Consider the following 27671-nt stretch of genomic DNA (forward strand, 5'->3'; position numbering starts at 1 on the left):
ATCTGTAGTTTTGCAATTTCTCCTTATGCATTTTTCTTTAATATATAATAATATAATTATAATCAAAATTTTGATTTATACTAAAAATTTGTTACTAAAAGTAATGCAGTGTTGAATGCTACTGTAATTTATATGTAATTAAAAATTGAAATAAAAAATTATTATGTATAATAAGAAATTGAAATTTTCGATAATACCTGATCGACTGTTCGTCGCTGCGAGAGTTTATACATAAAAAAGCTAATAATTAATAAATAATGGTTCTTGAGCGACTCAAATCCGAGCTGCTAACGCCATCATCTCGGTGAAATGCTGTGAACTGGAGGCCAGAACTGGATTGAAGATGTCAGTAGCGGACGGGGATAAAATTACCATTCGCTGTAGAAGCAGTTGCGTGCTGCACATATATCTTTATCCATAAATAACAATACTAAAAGAAACAATTTTAATTTGATTCAAAAATTATTAATTTTTCGTAATATAAAGTGCTGATTATAATTAAAATGATTATTTCAAAAAAGGCAGGTATGTTTGAAAATAAATATTTTGTACGTAATAATGCGAAATCTCAAAAAATAATATTTTACAAGTATCTGAATTTGATAATAAATTGTTTGAAACAAAAACATACAATTGTTGCATTTTTCTCATTTCAATTTGCATTAAAGGAGCATTTATTTTTCGTTTTACGCGCTTTTTCAAAATAATTAATTTGATTGAGAATTGAATTAAGATAAAAGGCAAGTTTATATGCACATGTGTCACTTATATACAGAAATATAAAAATCTTTGTAAGATTTTATGGAATCTTTAAAAATCCAAGTTTTAGTTTGTAATATAATGTTATAAACAAAAAGTATAAAATACAATTTAATTATAATACATCAAAATGTGTTTTAATTTTATATCGTTTAATGTTGAGGTTGTAATTTAATTAAATCATGCTATACAATATAAAATGATATGATATTTCGTTCAATATATTATCTTAAAGCCGCAGATATGATACGTGTCCTCTTTATCACCCGAAGTTATAAAGTTATTTTCTTTATTGATTTCCGACAAACTTGCTATTTATATAATTTTATAGTTATACCGTTACACTATTACCGAACGAATTACCGAACTCTGCAAAGCCTCCGGGGTTGCATCTCCGCCAATGGAGCTCCATGCTAAAAATCGTGAACCATTGGAACGCCATGCAGGGAACACGTGTACGAGAACCGCTTGCGAGAGAGTTAAAATAAAAAACAATTTATTAACGACATAATTACAATAGTATATTCTGCGTGTGGAAAGCAATATTTCTCTTTTTTTTTATACATCGTTTTTTATTTTATCTCGGACCATTCGACAATAATTTCTCGATTTAATCACAAGCCTACTATAAAATATCCGCACTCGATATACCTCGTCCGTAGTGCGTCCGCGTGTGCGGTTCGTGTTCTGGGTCTTTCTCCTCCGTCCCCGAAACAAATAGCCGACGATTTGCGTGTAAACGGTTTTAAATAATCGTAAATCTTATACGGCAAATACCACATACATCCAGAACGGCCAGAACGGCCAGACATCGTTTGTTATACAAATTTATTTGACGAAATCTATTCTCATACAATCGAGTGCAATAATGCGTTCGCCTTTGTGCTTTATATGTCGAAATCAAGAAATGGGCTCTTGAAGTTTTCAAAAGAGGAAATAATATGATAATATTTAATTTAAGAGATTAATTTATATCGCAATAACTTAAAAATGCAATCTTTAAACTTTTTTAGATTATTAAATTTGAATAAATTTGTATTTGTGATAAATATTAAAGAAGAACTTGTTTAAAGAACAAATTAATAATTATTAATAATTATTATTAAATAATAAAATTATTATTAATAATTAATAAATAATTTTATAAATAAAATTATTATTAAATAATAATTAATAATTTTATAAATAAAATTATTAATTCATAATAATTAATTAATAATTTTATTAATTATTATTAATTAATAAAAACATACATACATTTTTCGATTTTTATTAAAGAACGTCTAAATGGTTTGAAAGATTACGTGTTTTTTTACATTATGAGAAGTAAATAAGTGCTTAATTTTGTTATAGATTATTTTATAAATTAAACATATATATTTATTCAAGGCATACGTACAAGCTCAGAAACTGAGACTTTTTCATATTAAAGTCGCCCATTTAAAAATTCAAGAAAAAGCACTGCATCATTACACTCGCTTGTACCACGACGATGTTATCTAGTCACCGTAGACTTACGACGCGCGGGACTGGCCGTGTCTAAGAGTTTACTATCGCTACGCTTGAACGGGATTAATCATGAAGAACTTCTACCTAATAACGCTATATACTAAGTCCGGCTTATAAAATTCAGCTAAATCACTGTACAAAACGACAACAAAATGAATCAAGCCGCGCTGATACGGAACATTATCGCGCAGTTACAGGTGACAGATAACACTCGTATCCCCGAATAAGGAATTCGTTTCGTTCACACACGATTGTCGCAACACACGTACTCGCTTCTGTTAATCCCGAGCGAAACCCGTGCTGATATTATTTCGGTTCCTCGGCAATGCGCATCGGGACGATTTAAGTGACTCACACGCGACCTAACGGTTTACGTAGAATACGGATGAGACGTAACGAAACGTGACACTAACAATAAGATGGAATAAAATGTAAGGAAAAGATAAAATTCTGGAAAGGATGAACCGCGATGTTCTTCGAATGTCAAATTTTTATGTTGGACACAAGCTGTACGTTTGTGACACAAATCTGATATAATTCTAAGTTTTCTCTAGCTGTTTTTCTACAATCATTGTAGTCCGAATAAATACAGCAGCTATTCGATATTTGTTATTTATAACTTATAATTAGCGTAAGTTATACATATTTAAATTATAGAATTTTTTAACTTTTCCTTTGCTTTCTTCTGAATGTCCTTTTTTGTAATTTACTGTATTATTTTCAGTTTGAGAACGCTTTCTTCTTAAGCTTCGTTACGCCTCAATCCGCAATTCTAGATTTTAAGCGTTGTAAAATGATAAGCGCAACGAAATATTTATCCAAGAGCACTTTGCGCAAATCGTTATTTCGCACACGGGGCAATCGAAGGATCGTCATCGTGTGCGATCCTCCTTGATCCTGGATGAGTAATATGCAGAAAGCAATAGATTCCACGATAAACAATCCATCCGAGAAGTGGCTTTCATATCATCAGATCGGCAACACTAATCTGTGCAGTTTTAGATGTTTGCCTAGCTTGATTTAAAATAACTGAGCTATCGCTCGTGACGTAATTTTAATCAAACAAAATAACCAGATCGTTGCTTTTTCATCATTTGCTTGTTTAAATTGCAATCGTGAAATATATGATCAATATAGAATAGTTTAGCATTAAGTCCTAGCATTAATATTTGTGCATCGCCGAATTTGTTTCGAAATTCACTTACCTGCCTCAGATTAGCGCGTCTATCATTTAATTCTCTGTCTAAAAATAGACAATAAAAGAATTGAATCATAGCCAACTTTTTATCTAGTATTTAAGGAAATGATTTTGTTCTATTCATGATTTTTTATAGACGTGTTAAGATTCAATACTAATTATTTATTCTTCAGTGGGAAGAGCTTTATTCTTGTAAGAGAATTTCCATGCCTCTCTCCCGAGACACGCTTCAGCAAAAGTCTTTCTAAAATAATCTCACGCGCAGATTTTAACCGGTGATCTCAGTATTTGTAACTTCGAAACATTACTCATCCAGGCTTAAAGTGTATCGATTAAACAACCGAAGAAACGGCTCCTCTCGATATTCGAACGCGAAGAAATAATTGTTCCGCTTTGCTACATACGGTCGATATACGTGCGTGTGCGTGTGATTAATCGTATATGTATGATATTACATAATCCGAGAATCCTACCATATCGCGACAGAAAGAAATCACATGAACGGAACTCGACAAGATGACAGCTACAAGAGAGACAGAAGACGCGAATGTGTAGGAAGCGACTCCTATTTCGACGAGAGAAAAGAAAGAAAAAGAAGAAAAAAAAATAAGAGGCTCCTCGCCGAAGAAAAAAAGTAACTTAACAACTAATTAGTACGAATTAGCTAGGAGAGATCTATCGCGGTTTCTTTCATTTAAATTAACCGTAAAATTAACAACTAATCAGTATTCGTACAATGATAAGAACACTAGCGTAAACACGAGCAAAAACGTGTGATTGGATGATATACCGTACGTTTAACACACCCGTAATGCGATTCATCATGCGCGATATACAATAATAAAAAGTCGAGGATGGCAGTACAGCGGTAACCAATTAAACACCGGAGCTCAAACTGCCTTTGCTCTTAATAATATTTAGTTGCCTCGTCAGTATTTACAGTGTACATCGATAATCAATACCGTTAAGTCTAACTTGGAGATTTCCCTCTCACGTGTCCTCAGAATTACGTTTTACATCAAATGTGTAAGAACTCGATACGTGCGTACATACATCTCGTCACCACTCCGCTTATGTTATAATCGCTCGTTCCCTCTCTCTCGCTTTCAGAATAAAGAGAAAAAAATGTACACCCACCTGACTTCGAATTCAGAGCACACCTATAATTCAACACCTAAATTTAGCGCATATTACACTTCCCTCTCTCTTTGCTAAAAGGTATCTCTATGTATATATATATATATATATACTTTTTTACATATATACTTATATATTTATATATATGCACTGTTCCAGGGCACCGAAACTTGTTGCGTCGAAGGCATCTCGTGGCTATTGTTGTATCATTTATTTAGACTTTCTCTTTAAATAAATAAATTGCGATTACTTCTTCGTTTTTTTTTTCTTTTCTTTTACTTAGTAGCATGGACGTCAGAGCATCTGTACTCAATGGCGACAAGGAGAGACTAAAAGTATTCCGTAAGTAGCTCCCTAACTTTCCCGCTTACACGTTACACTCGTCGATTTAACTCCTAGCATAGTGCAGAAAATAGTTTTCACCTTTTTTTTCTACTAGCTTTATTTCGCGGGTGATTTTCTTCCTTTCTTTTTTTCTCTTTGTTTAAATTACTGGCTTAACTGGTAGTACACCGTAATCTAGGCGCTCTCTGCTTTATTTAAACTACCTGGAGAAACTTTATTCGGTAAACGGCGTTAAGATACATACGCAGGCGGAGTAGTCGTACGAAACTAATCTCTTCGTCGAATGTACAGTACAGCGTGATTGCGTGATTATTAAGTGGAGACACGCCGGAACGTTACGTGGAAGGAGCGTTGAGAATTTTCTTTTTTTTTTTATACATGTACTATATTATCCAAAACGCAATTACGTTTCGAACGCGCACGCGTGCATTTCCTTTGTTTAATGTTATAGGTACTTCTGTGTGAATGTATGTTTGTTATCTTAAATGTTACCTAGTCTTTATCGTTATTACGCTATTTTATTACCAAGGTGCCCTGGTTGTCAGCAAAACTACGAAATGTATATCGTAAAATTGTTCACAGTGCGATCGAAAGAAAAGGTATCCGGTTTCATCGAGTGTTAAAATACACGTGCGTACGATTTTCTACATCGTTCGTAACACACTGCCTTATTTCCTTATCGTTTTCCATCGAAGAAGTGGCATGTCTGGCTCATCTCTTTCGTTTAAACGTACGGGTTTTGTTGGGCTGTCTGTTAGGAACCTTAATAAGGCAACGAAGGAGCCCTGAATCTTACAAGTGTAATCTTTCTCTCTCCCTTCTTACGCCTTTTTACGGTATCTTTTAAAGCCTAGCATCCTTTATCGTGTATTCAGACACGGCTAAATGTTTATTATTGCCTTACAAGAGAAAGAGAGATAAAGAAAGAGAGAGACCCGGTACCGAAAGTATACCCCATTACACAATGCTGAAATGCAATGATAAAACATGTAAAATATATATTAGGTAATATATATTATTTGTTTATATATGAAAAGATTCGCGCGCGTGTCATTAATTCTGTCAATAATTCCCTCAGTTTCGTGAACGGATCTAAGCTCTCAAAAGTAGCGCAAAAATACATAATATTATAAAATTCCATCGTAACAACTTTTAAATTTTCAAGACATATCGAAATACGATTAATCACATATATACAACATCAATAAAAGCGTAGACATCCGCTAACAGACAAAAAGGTCCGAAGGTAGCGGATATTTTCAACAACTTCACATATCACAGAGAGTTAATTATAAATACAACGTTTGAACAGAGAAAAGGAGAGAGCTTGATTCGAGAGCTTAGCCGAGCGTTCGACAAATGTATTTCGCGCAATAAAATTTTGTTGACACGCGCGTCGCGTAGATAAATAAGAAGTACGTGTGAGGATCACGGGACCGAGGCTCCCTCCGATCGTTTCCGTTTAATACCATTACCACAGAGAGCTTATTATGCTACGCTTCGCACAAAACGCCTCCTCCGCGGCACGACAAGAGTAAAGAATAATGCTTCTCGACGGGGATACAAACGAGGATCACCGTAAGTCACACAAAACTTCGCTCGCATCGCCTTATCGCGCGTTATCGACGCACGCGTTGAGGCATGCAATATTCGTGTATTGTGCACCTTTATCGCTATACTCTCCCGTATCCATCCGCTTGTCCGGGCTTTCGGTTGGATCGTGCTCTTCGCCTCGCTCGCAACTGTCGATATCCGTGATTGATGCTGCGCGTATTTATGACAATCCATGGTCATCACATATATACAAATAAGAATGACTTGTGTCCGATATTTGAACTGCGTCCAAGAGACAGGATCAACCGTCCGTCATACGCGACACCATTGCCGTCGACGATGGCGGATGAGGATGATGTACCAAGGCCGGAATTTCGATCACGTCAGCTGGCTGCTGATTGACGACGGCGCTGTTGATCGAGCAGGAAGTGAGGGGTTGCTATTTCTTGGTCGGCGTGCCCCGCTGTGTCAGACCCTCGAAGCGCTTGAAGGTGTAATTAATAAATACCCAGTCCTTGTATATTACCTCGCCGTCCTGTGGCATCGGCGCGGACGCTGTAATGAGGCAAAACGAAAGAATAAAGCGTGCGTTTCAGAGACTATTGGATGCAATAATGATAATACAGGACAAGATATACGTACGTATCTCTAATTTCACGTCTGGAAATTCGTCGAAGTTTGACGTGTCGTCGATGGACCGCACCTCGACCGGTATGGCGGCTGGTCTTTCCCTGATGTGCTCCCAATCGACACCGCGGAAGAAGGGCGCTAACTTGAGCTCTTCGATGCCTCTTTGTGCCCCTGCGAGACAATCAACGATAAAGATTAGTTTCACGATTAGATTTATTGCCGTGAAAGAGATTTACTTTTATTTTAATGATTCCGAAATTAAATTCCAGAAATTTACCTAATCTTCTATCGGCTTCGCAGCAAAATCTGATAATGGTATCTTTAGCCTCTTCGCTAATGGGAACCTCCGGCGGAAACACTAACGTTTCTCGCCAGTTCATTACTTTTCTATACGTCTCTTGTGGATTCTCACTACAGAATGGTGGATATCCTAAAATAGAGTTATGTTATTATTAGTTAGATCTCTAACATAAATTATTTTTTAAAAATTTTATTACATTCATGTTTATCCCTCATAGGTATTTTGCAATCAATATAATCGTTGCTATAACATTATTTATATAATATGTAAACTACATTTACATGATATAGTAATATATGGTATAACGAAGAAGTATTTTTTTGTATACTAAAAGAATAACTTTTGAAACAACTAAGAATAATTCATATAAATAGATCGACAATTATGTAGATCATTTCTTAAATAATTTATTAATTACAAATGAATTTAAAAAGGACAATACGCAAGGGATCGTACCTATAAGCATCTCGTACATGATAACTCCCAGGGACCAACAGTCGCAAGCCGGTCCGTAACCTGTTTGCAGAAACACTTCCGGCGCAATGTAGTCCGGAGTGCCTACCGTACTGTAAGCCAGCGCTCTCCTGTTTCTCTTCCAGCTCTCGGCTCTCCTTTTGCTGTCCATCGCACCGCCGCTTCCACTCCCGCATGATGTCACTGTGTGAGAAACAGATGAGGCATTAGTTAAATTATAAACCGACATTACGTAAATATTTATCTCCGGCGCATACGAGAAACGTCGTTACTTACTGAAATCGGAAGGTTTCGCTTGACTCAGGTCTCGGTAGAAATCAGTTCTGTGTGATTTCTTCAAACCCGTGCACAGCCCAAAATCAGAAAGTTTTATGTGGCCCCGTGCATCCAGCAACAGGTTGTCTGGCTTGATGTCTCTGCAGAATAGTTAAATTAATATAAACAATTGTTTATTGTATATATATATAACGTATACAAAAATTACAAGTATAAATGCAGATCAAATTATGTAATTTGAAAGTTCAAAACTCTTGATTACTAGAACGATAAGAATTACATTTAAAAATCACCAAAAAAGACCCTCGCAAATATATTTAGAACAGGAAAGACTTTAAAAGATTGAAATAAATGACTTGTAATATAATTAAACTTCATTTAAATCACTCTATTTAATTATTTCTCTTTCCAAAACGGATCTTGACGAAACCGCGACGAACTTACCTATGAATAAAACCTAATTTGTGTATGGAGTCGATCGCTAATGCCGTTTCGGAAATATAAAATTGCGTGCACTCCTCGGAAAGCGTGTCCTTCTTCATGAGCAGCGTCATCATGTCACCTGTAATTCATCCCGCACGAGTTATTCGCGATATACCTAGGAGTAGCGCTTCCGTTTTCAGCCGTGTCGCTGAAGACCGATAGCGGGACTTACCGCCGGGCAGAAACTCCATTATTAGATAGAGATTTATAGGATCCTGGAAACTGTAGTACATCTTCACGACCCACTGATGGTCCGCTTCCACGAGAACGTCCCTCTCCGCTCTGACGTGCGCGACTTGCTCCTTCTCGAGCATGTCCGCTTTCCGGAGGATCTTCATCGCGTACACGTGTCCAGTGTCCTTCTTCTGCACGAGTCTCACCTGTTCGTTTTTTTTTTTTCACAAAACAGCGCGTTTTGAGTGAAAATACCGGCAGACTTCCGTGGCGAGCGATTAAAAGCGTTCTCCCGTTCTAATCTCGAACTTTACGAAAGGGATTCCACTTGCTCCGCGAAGCGAGGCGAAACGCTACTTCTTCTGAGAAGTAATGAGAAAATTTCGCTCTCTCTCCTGGACGTGACTACCGCCTGAGAGAGCCTCTCGCGTATTTCTGTTATTATACGTAATTATTACACTCACAAGCATAGAGAAGTCAATTTTCATCTTTAATGTTAAATCGCTACATAATTATGAATAATTTATATGTGGCACACATACGATGAGTATGTCATTTAAAATGTCATTTAAACGAAGAAAATATAATTTATAAGATAGCATTAAGAATTGACATTCCTCGACAAAATAAAGGCGTTCGATAACATCTGCTTATTTAACACCTATATTTATGAAATCCTGCAGATATATATCTATATATTGTAACAAATCGCATTTACAATTAAAATTTCTTCCGTATTTCTCTCAAATTACGTAAACTACTTACGAACTGCGTGGAAAATTACGACAAATTGTACGCCGATTACGACATCGCGACTTTTTGTTCTCATTACATCGCAAGAAAAAGCATCGCTTCACAATTCCTCGTATCAAGCCGCAGCGAATCTAGCGCAATTAAACCCACATCTAACTATCCTAACTCGCTCGCTCATTAGCCGCGTCATCAGCTATCGATCCTCACCTCGCCGAATGCCCCCCTGCCAATGACCTTGAGGGGCTCGAAATCCTCGACGCCAAGCCTGGACCGTTTCAGCCGGAGGAACTCGGTCTCCTTCTGGGCATGCTGCAGCCTCTTCTCCTGCTTCTGCTGCTCCGAGAGGCCCTCATCCTTGAGGGACTCCTCGAGCTTCGCCAGCCTCTGCTTCCGCTCGATGTGCTGCGCTATCAGATTGCTGTAGTAGTTCTCCAGCGTTACCTGCAAAAGGCAAAACGCGATTATTATCATCATATGTACCAAGCTCGTATGATCCTTCACTTCCTGTCGTCGCTCGAGAGCTCGACGTAATGCGATCGATAACGTTTTATCTCGCGCACGACAAAACCACTTCCGCTGGTCGCGCGCGCGGTTACCACGGCTGGCGCGATTATTATGCTCGCTGAGATCAGAGGTTCGCGAGACGTTTCGGAGCCAGCGTTATACTTCTCGCCGGAACAACCGCGTAGAGACGAAGAGAAAATTCTGAAGAGACTGAAAGAAATTCTTAAATAAATTCAGTAAACTGCCACCTTTCTAAATTGAAATTACAACTGTAGATGAAAATTCTACACGGAGAGAATTTTCTCTTAAAATTTACCCTGAAATCATGGTAGTTGTGGGACAACATGTACCACCAAGAATTTTATGTGAGCTATTCTGATTAATATCCACCATAATTATCCTGTTCAAACATTTAATAATCTTTTGTAATTATATAAATACGAACGTTCGTAAATGTCGTTAATTACGTAATTCACACGATCTCATTTCTGTCTAGCGGAGTGCTAAATTCCAGAGATTTTTTGCAATTTTCTCCGTTTCTAATTTCCCCAACTTTTTCGGGTTTTCACAGTTCTCCAAACTTGTAGCAACCCTTTTCATCGTGAAAGTTTGCGCAGACACGCTGACACGGGCAACTTTTTTGCAACGGTCAACAATTGTTATTAACGAAATTATCGAGCATTGTCGGCAACGCCGACAAACGTTGAGTAATCACGTGGTAATTAGCGTTACACAGTAACTATAGTGGGAAGAATTGGCTAACTTTCGGTAATTTTTTTTCTCAGGAAAGCATACGTGGTTATTATAAGCAAGGAGCGTTTCAAATTAAGCGGAAATTTTCGCAATTCGATGAGCAATACGACATGAGCAGTATAACATGATGATTTCCAAGTATTAATTCGCAACCGACATTTTATTTAGGCTTAATACTTTCGGGAAATTAAATTAATAAGGAAGCATTTTTTAATTATCAATTTTTTTCCTAGCAATATAATAACATTCAGATATTTATATCTACTAATCGAGATGTGTCTTTCGTGAGATATATAGATACTTTTTTCTCTCAGTCTCATATTTTATGAAATTTACAGAAATAGCATCGTAAATAGAAATTATCGTACATGCCGTTATTTGTAATTTTATTCATTATAATACAGTAAACAGACAGGGAATTGCAAATTTATTACATTATTAACTGTAATTCTGAATGGCGGCCGGTGAATTAAATCCAACCAAGCCGCGTCGGTTGGGTATAGAATATTGCAATGCTCATCTTGTTAAAACGGCGACCATTAATTAGCAACACAGTACGTCGACATTGCCTCTACATATTGCCGGTTAAAATTGTTCCGGTGTTGACCCACATTTCTTGCTCGTGCAAAATGTTCCTGGACATTCAAGGTTCTTTGCCGAGTAAGCGACGACTGAGAACGCGAATATTAAATTATCAGTTATGATGTAATAATTCTTCTATCGATTTCTACCGTTCTTTTAGCCGATTGACCGTACGGCGGGTCCGTGATCAGATTCAATTTATTAAGATATGAGAGCAGTGTTATTACATAGTTCAATTACTATATTATGTAACGTGTTTGTGTAACACAAGTTCCCTCGCATCGAAGTATGAAAGTTGGTAAGAAAATTTAATCGGTTTACGTGCCCTTCCGCATCGGAAACTTAAGATACTGATATATGCGTGTTTATAGGTTATTTAATAAAAAAAAAATAAAGAATCTCAACAAAATAAAAAATTAATTGATTCAAAAAGATAATAAAATTGTATCTTTACTTAATCTCAAAATAAAGGTAACACAAGCTTCTAATTGTCAAATTATTAAATGTCTGATGTTTTATTTGTGCAAAAATTATCATCACAGAGAAATATCTTCAAAATTAATTAGAAAATACCATCTTAATATAATCGTATCAATGTTTTATGCTATACTCTGTATATTAAATCATTTATTCCGAATGAATTGACGAATGCAATATAGAGAGCAAAATGGTCGCTATCTTAATGGAATAATCAAGTTGAAACTAAATCCGAACTCACCTTGGCCTTGGTCGCCTTGTCCAACGTGTGGCCGCTAAATCGGATCGTGCTCTCGGTGGCCGCCATCTCCAACACCCCTGCAACGAGTACAAGAAAAGAGGTCATTCAGTGTCATCAGTCTCCAGAGTTAATGTTGCCTAACGCAACTACTCTCAATGAAAGTATCGCTTGAACGAATTAAAAGGCAAACGACACCCTTGCAAAACTGACAGATAATTCGTTAAACGAAGGAAAATATCAGCTATTTCTGTATTAATTGTAGCACGACATTGTCAAAAAATAAATGTACCTAGGATATTTTATATTTTCTTTTCGTAAACAGAGAAGTGGAAATATACAAAATATTCGTTATATCTTTAAAACTTTAAACCATTTTTAAATTAAAGTTCATGTTTTAAATTTTACAGGTATATATATTTCAGTAGTATAATACATTAAGTTTTATGTTTTTCTGAAAATTCTGTTATCAGTTTTATTTTAAATTTCTATTTCATACATTTCTATTTTCTCCTATAAATACATATATTTTGTATTTTAACAAAAATAAACTGTTAAAGAGTATCTTAAGACATTTAATTGTTGTGTCGATTTAGTCTCTTATATTTTACAAAGTAGTTGTGTTGATATTTTGAAACCAGAAAAAATTTGATAAAACTAGAAAGTTTTATCGTTATTACCATTATTGGAACATCGGCGTTGAACACATTTAAGACACTCTATCTTCATCGTCACGCTTGAAGAAAAGAGTCTTATATGAAGAATTTACCCTGTATCGCACGCGTTACACAACAATGTTACACTGCCGATGACGTCGCTTGTCTTTTTAGAAACAAAAAAAATCTAAAGTTACACACCCACAAAAGATGACGGAACATTATAAACGCGCATTATGAGCAAATTGTCCCGACACTATTGTAAGCGTGGACCGCATTTATCTATTCGAAGGCCGACACGTGGAAAAAGTGAAAAATGAAAACGTCCGTCATATAATTATTTGAGCAATTTTTATGAGTCACCCTCCTCTGCAACATTAATTTTTTTCTGTGACATGTACTCGTGACGTCAACATTCAATGTAGCAATAGATATTCTGAGCAATTGTCGAGAAATTATTTATTTTGAATAATTATAAAAATTGTTTTATGTTTCACGTTAATAGTTGTGATTAAAGAAATCTAAACATAACTGTGTAAAGAATTTAACATGAATCTAGGGCGAATTAAATTTGAATCATACTCTGACTATTCTTAAATATTTAAAAAGTTAATTAAATATTAACATATCGTTTCTATATCTGAATTATTTTGAGACTGTTACAATGCAATTACAAAGTATTAATAAAATAATCATACATTTACGGCTTAAGAAAATATTCCTACTAATATTCCTATTATTAATTGTGATTATAATTGGACTAAAACAAGCATTCTTATATTTTTCATTTTCTTTTTAGAAAACTTACTATCGAGCGTTTCAAATGAATATTGTATATTGCCTTTCCAAACGTGAGGAAAATTGGTGAAATATGTTTCATTGTGATTCAATTGAATACATCGCGATACACTGTTTCTACGCTAACCCATATTTTCCTTTGACACTTTCTACACTAATCCGTTTTCCTTTGCAATTCAGGATTAAATGGCTGATGACAGGTGCTTAGGGTGACCCAATTACAACTTGCTACTCCACAACAAAGTCCCTTGCGTAACTCAAAGGGATTTTCAGGATGAAAGGTCCTTTGTTAATTTTGCGTTTTATAGCAAGCTGCATAACGTGCAGATAGATTTACAACCACGTGTTAAATATTTGAAATAACAACGTCAAACCGCGAAGAGCTTTACAACAGATGTTAATTTGTAATTACGTTGTAACGCTATTATTCTAACTCGCCGTATATCGCGGCTTTAAATAATTAAGATTTATAATTGCGTCTAGAACAGTCATTTAAAGTGAAGAGAGTGAATAAGAAAGATACGAAAGTTGTCATATTGCATTATGTACGTAACATTTTATATTTCGATAATCTTATAACGCGATTAATTATATTAATATATTATTATATATATAATTATAACATTTTTTATGCAGTTGAAAATAAAATAGGCTGTTTTAGTTCAAGATATTTATAGAAAATAAATGCTTATGAAATTTGCAACGAAATCTTTCAAGACAGAACAAGTCCTCATTGAATACATTTAAAGTGACAACGGAAGCATCATTACGTTATCAGGCTGACTGACGGAGCGACAAATCTCTCGTCCGGCTTAAAAGAACGGGACATTTCGCAACCGCACGACAAGTGTGTTTACCATAACGCAAATGATGGTTCTTCACGAGGGGGGGTTTATTTCGAGGACACCGGGTGGTGTCATCGAATGAATCATTATTACGCAATCATGCGTTGCCAGGTATCAGAGTGACAATGAGGCGCAAGAAGATCCGTTCTGTTGGGCAACTTGGCGGTGTTTCCTTTTACAAAAGTTGCACGTTATTACGCTTCCGCAATGACAGCACCGCAATGACTCACTTACAGAAATTTTATTCGTATAAATATTTAACGACACTAGAAAAATCGCGACTCCGTACGTGTCTTAGCTGCCACATCCTGCCTCATCTGTATTACAATCAGAAGATAGATAATTTTAATTGCATTATTTTAATTACATTATTTATTTTAATGAGAGAAACATTGTCGCGCGTAAACTTCGTTACTTTAATGATCGTGGTACACAGGCTTTGTCGGTGTAATGGCAAACGTGCGTTAATCTGTAGCGCACCTATTTGTTTCGATACTCAATTTAATAGGATCAACGGTACCTGGCGAGTGGTATTGATCCTGCAACGTTATGAAACAATTAACGTGGACATTAGTTCCACGTGTAAGACCGGGGCATTATACGACGCACGAAAGCAATTAAAATGTAAAATCGATCGCTAATAATTCATGTACATCTTATTTGTACTCGTTTTATGTGCGTAAATATATTAGTGTATTAAAAAAGCTGTTCTGTGATTACTTATTCCGTTTCTTCTGTGTTCGCACTTTGGAACTAGAGCAGATTGTTAAAAGATCAAACTGACACAGAACGGGGGAAAATTAACGAAAGTTCAACACAATTTCTTTTTCGTGTTTGATACACGAATTCGCCCGCAATGCAGCGGAGAAAGGTTCGATGGCCCGAGCTGCAGCACGGTGGATCTACATACAAGGGTTTCCCCTTGCGGTTTATTTTATGAGCGTTGATTAGACGCGCCTGTCAGGAATATCGCGCTATCGTAACTGCACTAGACGTTAATTATCTCGGACATCGTATTAATCATCGTTGCGTGATACGCGTTGCTTAACGGAGTTATGACACAATATATTCAACTAAAAGCAGAGCTCATTTGCTTGCCTGGGGTTAATTTGACTCATTTTAAAACGTAATTAAAACGACCAGTATTATTCCCTATAAAAACTCTTGGACACGTATATGACATGTACGTCAAACAGAATATTTTCCTAAAGCCCACAGAAGGACTGACTAATATCATGTACGTGGACATATGACATTTGTCCTTCTACCTTCAAGTCGCAAAGTGATATTGATTGTCCTGGTTCCAAATAGATATGTTCACGTGTCGGGAAGTGCGAAAGAGTATGAGAAAGATTGATCCAGAAAAAGTATCGAGTGATGACATAATTCGTATTGAAACCTCTTAACTCATTTAAGCTTTTATTTCTAAAAATTGCTACCATTTTCGTTATTTTCTCCGCTCTTACATAAACACCAGGGAATTATTTGCGCCGACAAAAATAAAAAAAACAAATAATAATTTTGATATTTAATTTCTTAATCGTTACAAAATCCTATCCTCTATTTAGTAGCCGTTCATTATCGACAACAATTAAAACTAAGAGTAGCAACGAAGATCTTTTCTTAGTACGCAGGCAAACTCTAAGTCAGGGCACAGTCAGTTGTGTTGATAATATCGTAACACCTTCAGGTTTCATCTCCCTCTGCCACAGTTTCCAAGTACAAACTATCTGGATCTGCTGAAAATCAACAAGTACATACGCACGAATCTGTGCACGTTTCAGGAAGGCTCTTCGGGTCGCACGTGGGTGTAATTCACGTTAAGCGACAGGATGGATGTCTATTAATTGCTGCCGCACGAGTAACACGAGTTGTAGAACATGTAAACAAACTCGGTGACGCGTTTTCCCGCGGAGCACACGTGTACGCGGATCATGCATACATCGTGCTCATACGCCACACCGTGTATCAAGACTTAATCACGATCGAGCGATCCTGCCCGATTACGCCACCATGGAAATTATCCAATCCTGCCGGGGAACTTTACAAACGTCAACGGGTTATTGGAGACTGAATATCAGATGGTATAATATGAAAACGTTTGACAGCAAAGAGGGAATATTATTAAACGACGCGCGATACAGGCAAGCACGCGCTTCACGAAACGACAAATTATCGTATAAACGCGTCTTCTCATGTGTCATCTGTCATGAATTGATGCAAATGGCGAATCAAAATAAAACAGTTACGACAGCACCTGAGAGAGTGCGATATCTCTTCAAGTTTAAATTCAACAAATTTAATTTACTTTATTTTTCTTCAGCAAAAATGTGATGAGAAACACGATTACAAACTTAAAAATTAAATGATTCTGCGAATAAAATCTAAAAAGTACAAATAAATAAAAAAACGATCACAATTAGAGTTAAATTAAAAAATAGTAGTCCCTTTATTAGACCTTTGTCGAAAACAAGAGAATTCGAGATGTTGAAAATTAATCATTAAAAGGATTCCATAAACACTAATGTAATGCAGAACATAAATTTCTGGCAAGACGCAGTCCGTTGTTGAGACGTCACGTCGCAGTAACCTTTAGGAAAGCGGCGCGGCGGGTCGCGTGCGAGAGAAAGAATCATATGTTCTCCAAGCGGAACGCAGGGGAACCGTAAAGCGAGTCTTTAAACGGCAGCGAAACGTGGGTGAATCATAGGGACAGTGTTTGACTTGAAGCATCTGCAATGTCGCGCACTTACGTCGGCATTTCAGCCTTGACGCTTATTAAATAATAACGGCGGCCCACCACCGATATTTATGCGGGCGCGTGGCATTTTGCTCGCATATCCGGCGCGTACAATCCGATATCTCCCGTCGGATTTACGCAAATAATCGCTACCGCGATTGCTGCGCCGTCATGTCAGCGCGATTAAAGCTGTCTGCATCCGGAGGAATAATTTCGTCGCGATGGTAGTTTCTTTTTCTTCAAACTGCAATAACCCCTACGCGGCGCGGTGGCTCACGCGTTATTCCGAAACGGATTCGTTCATCGATCAAATTACGCGTCGCGACGACAAATCACGGAACTTCGCGCAATTTCATTTCGCGACGGTGAAATGATTTTCTTCCTGTCTCCTTTCCCGATTGATATTTCTCCGATTGCGATTTCCGATTTTCCCGATTCACGCGATTTTCCAGATCCGCGTGGCGACTCGACGCCACGAAACAAAAACATACCGTTGAAATTTCTCCGTTTCCGATTTTCCATCTCGCGACTTTCGATCTGAAACTCTGCTCCGGCATGGTATTTGCCGATTCGTTTCACACGCAACAATCCGTTAGAACGCCATCCGCTGATTGCGTTACGGATTACAATGTCGCGCAGAACCGTCCCTACAGGCCATTAGATCTAGTTTGCCCATTGCAAGTATACAGAGAGCGACGTCATCAGAAAGTCGCGATGAAGATTCGTCGTAGATGATAGTTGAGTACGGTGAAACTTACGTCGAGGTCCGTCTCATCTCTCCGTAAAGAAAATCATCGAATAAAATTGAACAAGCGCTCGTCGCTCGTACTCAGAAATGCGCAAACTACATATCTTTTATTTTAAAAAGTAAGAAGATTTAAGTTTTCAAGTTAAGGAAAAATATAACGAAAGGTTTAAAATAAATTTCCTATTAAATTCGTCTGACAAACTCCTCACATTTAAAAAAGACAAAACATAAAATATCGAATTTCTCTTCGAAACTCTTAATTCGTCTCATAAAGCGTCCTGTAAAATCTGTTTATTTCATTATAATGTATACGTATCTTCTGTGTTTTTAATTGTCTTATACATATGAATTTGTCGAACGTCACGCCCATTCAATTTCATTTCCAGTCAAACAATCGTGCCTCTCGAATTTGCTTAAAGTAATCAATTCTGGCCTACATTTCGCTTCGGATCGGCAGCCCGTTGCGTGCAGCATGACGATTCTCACGCGGTAGTGATTTCACACGGCTCTCTTTCGCGACGGAGGGATACGGAAAATCGATTTCACGGCGCAAAAAGTCGACGGCGGGGCCGATCCTCTCGTCTTTCGCGAAGCGCGCGTGCGGCATATCGCGTGCGCGCTTTACGCGCACGACCAACCTACTTGCTCGGAGTGAGGATAACCGTAAATAACGGTCACTGCACTTTTTGCCGGATCGGCCGGACGGAATCGGTGAGTGCCTGAGTGCGCGAGGAGATCGGCGAGATCGACGGTTCCCTCGCTTGTCTCTCGCCTATTTTCAACGATACTCCCGAAAATAGAGATGAGAGAGGCGAACAAGAGCGAGTACATTTAGATAGGAGAAACGAGAGTTTCTAAATATTAACAAGAAATGTTTTTGGTAAACGAGATAATGGTCAGCGTTCAAAAGTTGATGATATACAGCATGAAAAATAAGTACAGATTTTCTCCAATTTAGTTTTAGGTGCAGTTTTATTCTTCTTTATAAGAAAATTTGAAAGACTATAATCTTTCACAACAATTAATATATACTTTCTGCGAATTAAAGAATGCAGTGGTGTAACATTGACTCAATAAAAAACGACTAATGAATCGACGACGACTTATGACGGCAGAATTTAAGTCCGACAAAAGCCGATCAATAGGATTGCTCGATTTTTAATTTTTACGTCCCATGCAGAATGGAATTGATGTTTTCGCAATGTGACGTGGTTGGTTCGGACATATTTTAATACGATTATAAAGCAAATAATACTCCGGCAGAAATTGACGTCGTGTAAATATGGACGAGTGATGGCTTTCATTCTATTGGTTGCCGAGCAGGGCTTCTCTGCCATATTACATAAGACATGGTTCCCGCACGGGTGTTAAGTCCCGCAGCTAGAAATGGAAATGTAACGAATGAAAATGGCAAAGTGCATAGAAAATATTTAATTAAATAGCGTATATTAACATGAGAAAAGTCCTTTACTCCTGGAGGTGCATATATATGAAAGCCTCGTTGTGTTAAATAAAAAGAATTATACACGAGAAAGCGTATAATTGCAATTAGGTGTAATTTGTCTCCTATTTTTATCACCGGAATTATTTGGCAGTATACGATCACTAACGCGTTCGTATTGACTTCATCGGAAAACTGTCAGACGTTACTGGACGTTACTTCAAAGTTGGAGCAATTTTAGCCAACCCTGTAGTAGGATTATAGGGACCATTAGATTATTTTAAATTTTTAAAAATGACAAAAATAATTCGTGCATTTTTCTTTTAAATCGCTTCCGATCAATAGATGTAAACTGTGGTTTAACCGGCTAAATATCCCTAAGAACTCTATCAAATTATCGAGGGCACGTGTCGCAGTGTAAAGAAATCGTAGAACTGCAAGCATATTAATAGCAAGCAATTTTTAAACGCAGCACTTTTATTTTTATGTTCAAGAAATAAATAAAATAAAATAAAATTATAAGTCTATTAGGCTCAAATTTATGATAATATAAACGAATTTAGTATAATCAATATTAAGGACATATATTATCTTCACATTTGTTCTCTTGTTAAAAAAAAACACGCTTCTGCAGTATAACCTAAGTCAACACACCTCTTTAATATCTGGTAAAGAGCTCAGCACTTCCTTTCAACAATCCATTAAATTATCATTACACATTCACGGGATGATAAGTTAGGACGAGGAGACGGAAAATGCGGTCGAGACTGCTCGAAATTGCATTTTGAGTATGATAAGACGAGTAAGAACGCCTAGAGCACATCGAGGTAAGATATCTGCCTACGAGATCCTCGAAGGGAATACTAATTTTTGATCATGCTCGTAGCCACTCTCGACACCTCACCGTGATAGATACGCAAGAGGAGAAATAAAATAATAGAAAAAGAAAGCAACAGAATGTGGATGGCAAATACATAACATGAAACAGTGTCGACGGGACGATATAAAACTAATTTTCGACGTGCAACCTCGCGATGCAAAATTATAATTGCAATGCTAATGTAATAATAATTCGCATTCCCTTGGAGAAATATTGAAAAGAAACGCGCTCTCATAATTTCAAGATGTTGTCAGCGCAATAATAATTTAATAACTTTATCATTATCCTAAAAAAAATATTAATTTAATTCAAATATCAGATGCTATATAAATATCAGATGCTATATAAATATTATTACATCTCTCTCTCCCTAAATAGTAATTAATTCCATCCACTTTTATATCTTTTTAATAAATATCTAATTTTTTTATTATATTTGTTCTATTAATTCTTTTGGCGTACCAATCTATTGACAGCAATAGATTAAATCCTTAAATGCATAGATTAAATGAATAGATCCTTAAATGCAAATATGCATTTATAAAATGAGTATGTTTAAAATATCATATTAATTGAATTAAAAAAATTGATATATTCGTTTTATTTCACATTATTTATATATTAATTTAACTTTAACAGCATAAAGATTTTGCAGAAAATATTTGATAAAACATTCCAGATATTAGATTATTAACAGTCGAGTTCCTAATTTACATTTCAATGATGTAGTTCATACACATGCATATCTTTCATCATTAGTATTCTAAAACTCTAACAATAAGTAGTATCGCAAGATTGTGGCATCTCTCATCGGTCCCTGCTTCGAGAGTGCCGAATTCTTCGACAACGGAGAGAAACTTTGGTTATTACGCGACTAAATCGAGGGTGTATGTGTGTGTATATGTGTGCGTGATGCGTCTCACGCGAGCGGGAAGTACTTCGGGGTAAGTTAAAGTTTAATTTGTCGAGCGTATATACGACCGCGAGGAGAGGCCTGAACGAGGAGAGGCGCGCAGAAGTGACATATAGGGTGACGGCGCAACGGGTTCGCTCCGAGGAACAATGAATAACACAACGAGAAGAAAGGAATGGAAAAAGGAGAAAGAGAAAGGCGGACGAGGAAAGCATCGATGCGTGTAATCGCGCGACTCTCTTTTCTCATTTCCTATTATTTTTTTTTGTAGTCCCGTTTTAACCCTGCCATTCGCGGTAGACCTCTCGCCGCTAAATCGCGGCATCCGATAAGAACTGTTGTGGGAATCGTCGGTCACGACCGGAAATGATTTGCAAGACGATCAAAGATCTTATTTAAAGCTTGCGGAATTTTTTCGGAATCGCGAAATGGAAGCAGCAACCAACTCGAATTGCGATCTGCGATCTGATTTATAGATACGCACTTTGAAAAATGGAAATAAGAAATCAATTTTCTTCAACGAAATGTAGCTGTTTATAAAAAACTATATTAATGAGAAAAAATGCATAGTTTAGTACATAAAAAAAGACAAAGATCTATAAAAGTAAATATAAATTAATAATATCTATATGAAAAGTAAAAGTATGTACCTATATCTTGTTAAAACTATAAAATATATGTACTTATATCTTATAATTAAATAAAATGTTATTCGCTCGAAAAAATTGGAAATCAATTTTAATTAATAGAGTTATATAAGATGTGTATCTCGCAGCATGCACTTTTCACTAAATTATCATGAAAAGCGAAAGATATTTATCAAGGTGTACTTCGTGAGATTCTTATTAAGAACTGCACGCGTTGTTCACACAATGCTTTTTGTCTGCCATTACCGCTACCATTTGTCTGCCGTTTTTATAAATGGCACGACTAGTAGAGAACTACTAAAATGAACAATACAGTCCGGAGCTCTGCTGAGAACTGCGCGGATACTCGAGAAGTGCGGCAAGAATATTTCTCCATGGCCATTCATGAAGATGATATATATTCGATAACGCGACAATGATCTAATCGCTATCAATAGTCGACGTAGAAATTTGTGTTCCGTACTTCGAGGAAGTTCGCGCAAAAATTGACGTAAATGCACTCCGGTAAATATCGCGAGGAAACATTTGGTTAAAAAGACTTAATTCCATTGCTAAATAAAATAAAAATATCTACTGTTTCTACGAATTTCTATTTATTTTAGATTTAAGTTACACGCTTTAAATTTTTGTACAATTTAATTTTAATATAAATAACGTGTCTAACATTAATAATGCAGAGAGGATTTTAAAATTGATGATCATTAATTAAAATGGTGTTTTTGTAAAAATATTTACTATTCTATCAGAGACGTTCGCGAAAATATATCACAGGTCACAGTCCTGTTGGGCTTCCATTTATTTTATCTGCGGCCAACGAGAGAAGCCGGCTTAATTAGTTCGCAGGCACGCAAGTCTATGTTTATCGCGGCTCTTGACGAGCGTTTAGACTGCGTGGTACTATTTGTATAGGCTGCGCTAGAATGTCCAATAGCTTTCTTCTAGAATAGAGCCTGGCTTTTAACTGGACAATGTATACCGTTAAATAACTCTTAATGCGAGCACACGGTTGTTTTTTAACGTTAAAGACAAAATTGCACGAGCAATCGAACCATAATGAGCGAATTAAATGAAAAATAAGTAAAGATATTTATTTCTATAAGCAAGTTTTTTTTTTCAAGCAGCAAATTTTTGTCCATAGGAAGATTACGAATTAAACAAATTTTTTTAGTTAAATTGTTGAGTCAGATAATCGTTTCATCAATCATCATTAAATACACAGTGTGGACGTAAGTATATAACATCGTGCAACATCTATATACGTTGATTCCGCTAAATCGAAGCGCAACAGAAAAAAAAAGAAACAGCCGGGCGAAACTGCTGACACGGCTATATTGCCCGAAATGTCAGATACTATTTTCGCGTTTTAACACGTACGTGCGAATTCCGCGGTCGTCTATTTCCGTTGAGTATTCCCTCGCAGAAGCAGATAATGGACACCGTCGATGCTTGCAAATCCACGAGTGAGGTGAGAGAAAAACAGAAACGCGAAGTGCGTGGAATAAGAGAGAAGAATAAAAAGGCGGGATCTCGTCAGATCTCTCGCGAGCGTCGATAAATATCGTTCGCGCTTTCGCTTTGAGCAGGCAAAAACGTGCTCGCGTGCGAAATATGAGCGAGTGTGCGTGTACAGCACAAACATATTCCTTCCGCTACGCCGTATACAAATGGCGTCCCGGTCAATCGGCAATAAAACGCAAATCGATCTCGAGGAAACATTACTGCTTTCTTCCGGATCGATTACACGCAGAAATAAAATGCAATAAGATAAGTGACATTAAACAAGTAATTTAATTCGAAAGTGGCTAGCGAAATAATCTTACTAAATGCCGCGATCGCGCGTCGATAGGAATTGGATTTATATTTTTCACACAAGTGATTCAAGATAATATTTTACTGGGATTCACCTGATTGTGGATCTAATTAAATTAAAGAAGTTCAGTTATAAAGAGACAGAAATCTAATCTTCGTGATTTATGACTTACGAGAAAAGCAATAACAGTTGCATAATTAAAGAATTAATTCATTGTTCCTAACTACAGATATAAGGCGTGGAATTTACCTACATACAAGCGCGTTGAATTATTCAGAAGATAACATTTTACTTAATTCAGTAATTATTTCTGATAAATATTTTCTAAATGTATGTATAAGTATCAACAAATATATTTTTAAAGAAAAAAAGTCTGTATAATTGGAGATTTTATATTTTCATATTTCCTTAATAACTCCTTAATAAATGTTCTGATGATTTTATCGACTCTTTTCCGCAAACAGCTTTTAATAGACGACATATTCAACGTTTACGTGACTTGATATAGTTTAACGGGCGTATTCCATTAATTAAATAATTTCATTAAAAACTTAATTGTTTAATAGGAATTATATATGTACGTTCGCCACGTGAGCGCGTATGTCTTGCACGCGTGCCCGTGCATGATAAACGTATAGCCACGTGCGAGACGATATATTCCACGGCAACCGGTAATTGGATCTAGCCTAGTATCTCTCTCTCTCTCTCTCTCGACCGGTGAAGCATGCGAAAATAGACGCTGGCCGACGACGACGACGGCGATGTGTCGCTAATCATGGATACATCTAACGACGACGCAAGAAGCCGAGAACGACGTCGCGACGCGCAGCTTTGTATTAATCAATTGAATACTAATTAATTTCGTTACTTTCATGATCAAAGTAAAAGCAATTTATTAAATTGGCATGCACACCGCGCAGAAAGTGTGATACCTATATATAAAAGAAACGTGCCTTTTTTAAAAAAAGATTTTTGCTATAATTTTCTGGGATAATTAAAGTCGTTATGTAACAAAGGCACGTGAACGAAGGAATATTGTATATTTAAAATTATTTTTCGTAAGATTCGTCTCTTCAGCGCCGGAAAGCGTGGATATCTTTTTAGTTGTAATGAAATAGACATAGCATTTTTTTTTCAATAAAGTATTCAATAATTTTATTTAATATTTATTCAGCCATCTCTTTGTCCTAACTTTTAATATTAAATATTTTGGTGATTAAGCTTTAGATTAGATTTCTTTTAAAGCAAAGTCCAGTTAAAGTCTGCTGGGAGATGATAAGAGTTTTTTTAATCATTTTATATCATGCCATTAAAACGTAATAAAAATTATGAAGAAAAATAACTGGTAACGATAAGAGAAAATAAAAGGACTGAAAATCAGGCGACCGGAAATGGAATATATGATAATATATCAAATATGACGTCAATCGAAGATATTAATCATCAGATGCGCTAACAAGTTTATATCGATCAACGTTCAAGCGCAAACCGTCTAGACGTTGGCGAAATTTGTTTGTCACATTCCTGCCCGTCATCTTAATTGATATCGCAGACGCAACGCGAGATGTTGAATGCAGAAAATTGGAGTTCAACCAACTTCTCCGCGAGAGAAGATAGCGCAGTCTGTAGTCTACAGCCCGTGGCCTGTAATCCGCAGTAGTAGGCGACCGGAAGTGTGTCGTCCCGCAATTGCGTCTGCGATCCGCGGTACAAGCGGTAGATGCACCTTGAATGCAACGCGAGGATGACGCTCGTTGAACTTCGGCTAGAAATCGTGTGAAAGTGAAAACTCAGCTCAATTACGCATTGAGTTCCACGGTTCCTTATGAGAGACGGTACAAATAGTTGAGAAAGAGGAAGCAGGAACAGGCGGGCGGCAAATGCAAATGTTAGAATTATCGAGGAGAAAGGAGAGAGACAGAAAGAGGGAAGGCCTGCATCGAATTACATGCAGTGGAAATAGATGAATGCGTTGCAGGCTCGAAACTCTTGCTTTGCACCTTTTGCGCTGTATTTTCAGCCCGCGTCTCGCGTTATGCATGAAACTCTCGCCTGATATCGACACGTCACGTGCAATCTTCATGCATGAGGAAAATTTGAAATAAAAAACGTCACGTAATTTAATGTTAAATAAAGATAAATATACGAGTAGCAATTCTGCAGGTTCCAACTTCGTTTAGCTAAAAAATTTCACGCAAAGCTGAAAATATATTATATTCATTTTTTTATACTCAATATATTTTATATTTAAATATATTCACGTATATTTAACTTTTAATAAACTTCAAAGAAATAAGAATTATAATCATATAAAAAAACAAAACCAGAAATTGCAAGGTAAATCGAATCATGTTTAAGCAGCATCTTTACACAATAATTATAAAATATTTGACTTCTCATATTGTAATTACGGTAATGAGTTAAGACACTATTTAGCAGCAAATTGGAAATTATTGTAATTAAAATTGCCAACTTACATGAAAATTAAAAATCGAACGAAATGAGATTTTAAACTCTTCGATGCAAGCCGCTTTTGTAAAATTGTTAATTGTTTCTTATTATATGTCATCAGGAATGTTCATCATACTGAAGACGAGATACATATATAGCGACGAGGCCTTATCCAATCGGCTGAGAAAAGGTGATGGGCATCGAGATACACCGCGAGAGCAAGACGGCGGCGTAATTGCACGCAGAGATATTACGGTTGCACCACTGTATCTCGATGCCAGGAGCGACGTAACAGAGGTGAGCATGATAGTGTCCCGCAATGATTAATGCTCGCCTGAATTAGAATCAAGCGCGCGCGAGTTTTCGTTTCGACATCGGAGCCACGCGAAGGTGCATCTCGCACGATCATTTGACGAGACATGATTTACAATCGCAAATAAAAGATTTGACAAACGAGATACGGTTTCCCGACGAAGATCAGTCATGAATGAATAGCGTGAGGTAATGATTACAAAAGACAAAATAAATACAATCGAGCTTTCCAATATGAAGTCCTCAATCGTCTAACGAGTAATCAATCGAAGCAAACTGTCGATTAATTTTATGAGCACACGTTAGTTCAATTGTATAATTTAAATGTTAGTTTACCAACCACTTTATAATAAAAGTACGGAGATTGCAGGAAAAAGATAACATTTAGTCGAAATTTCGCTCGAGAATTTTTACTTAATATTGAAATTTTCTCTAGTTAAAAAGAAGCATGCGGCAGCTTCCGGATCATGCATCTGTATTTATGCAAATAATCTATCCCTGGTATGCATTATTCAACTTATCTGAAAGTTAAAATACAGTATAATGAAATGACAAATGTAGCAATTCAATTTTTCCAGATTAAAATAATAATCGGATTTCTCATATCGCTTCTCCGCAGCATAATACGAAAATTAAAGAATTACTTAATGAGATTAATTTCGTGTCTTCCGTAAGAACGGAATGAGTGAGATGACAAATGTACCTGTCAAAAATTAAAGCCATTCTTATGTCAAATAACGCTTCGACGTTTCTCGTCGTTCTTAGCAGATAATACAATAGAAAAGCCAATGGCAAACTCGTCAGGAGATGTTAATGCAACGCTTGAATGCATTTGCACACGAATGCATGGAAGTATTTTTACGCAAATACATTTTGCTTAGCGTCGCGTAACGAGTTTATTTTGCATCGCGCGTTGGAAGATGAGACGGCGGCGTAATAAATTTATGAATGAAAAGATATTTTTAGTTCGCAGCCGCCGGTCTAGCGATTTTCTATACGAGGATAATCCATAATGCTATAGAGATACACTTGAGAAGCTCTCCCGGCTACAAGTTTTTTACTGCCACGATATCAATGTAAATCAAAAAGTGAGAAAAATTGTCTTCTGAAAATATTTTGATATATTTACGCAAAAGATTAATTTCTTCATTTGAGACACAGCTAACTAAAATATTTAAGAAATAAAATTCTTCCCGATATTAAAATTTTAATTTAACTTACGAGAACGTAATTTGATTCTTGTTATGTAACAAAATTTAATATTAAAAATTAAATTATGAATT

At 36.5% G+C, this 27671-nt stretch overlaps 1 protein-coding gene across 7 annotated transcripts in view; it reads right to left on the reverse strand.

Moving 5' to 3' along the window:
- Positions 1 to 1238: 1238 nt before the first annotated feature.
- Trc (Serine/threonine-protein kinase tricornered) overlaps positions 1239 to 27671 on the reverse strand; it is a 130170-nt gene continuing 103737 nt past the window's right edge. For 6 of the 7 annotated variants that reach the window (XM_071709245.1, XM_071709243.1, XM_071709249.1 and 3 more), the window contains 9 exons: positions 12151 to 12227; positions 9801 to 10034; positions 8839 to 9046; positions 8628 to 8745; positions 8184 to 8323; positions 7890 to 8090; positions 7410 to 7562; positions 7145 to 7303; positions 1239 to 7057 (listed from right to left, as the gene is read on the reverse strand). In XM_071709245.1, coding sequence (XP_071565346.1) covers positions 6942 to 7057; positions 7145 to 7303; positions 7410 to 7562; positions 7890 to 8090; positions 8184 to 8323; positions 8628 to 8745; positions 8839 to 9046; positions 9801 to 10034; positions 12151 to 12227 — 1406 coding nt within the window. In that variant the 3' untranslated portion in view covers positions 1239 to 6941. Of the gene's footprint in view, positions 7058 to 7144; positions 7304 to 7409; positions 7563 to 7889; positions 8091 to 8183; positions 8324 to 8627; positions 8746 to 8838; positions 9047 to 9800; positions 10035 to 12150; positions 12228 to 12827; positions 12892 to 27671 lie in introns of those variants that run through there. The other variant, XM_071709246.1, reaches the window with a different exon arrangement.

Source organism: Temnothorax nylanderi, unplaced genomic scaffold, assembly GCF_030848795.1.
Source record: "Temnothorax nylanderi isolate EJ_2023f unplaced genomic scaffold, tnyl_v1.0 TNYL_tig0075_pilon, whole genome shotgun sequence".
Taxonomy (NCBI): domain Eukaryota; kingdom Metazoa; phylum Arthropoda; class Insecta; order Hymenoptera; family Formicidae; genus Temnothorax; species Temnothorax nylanderi.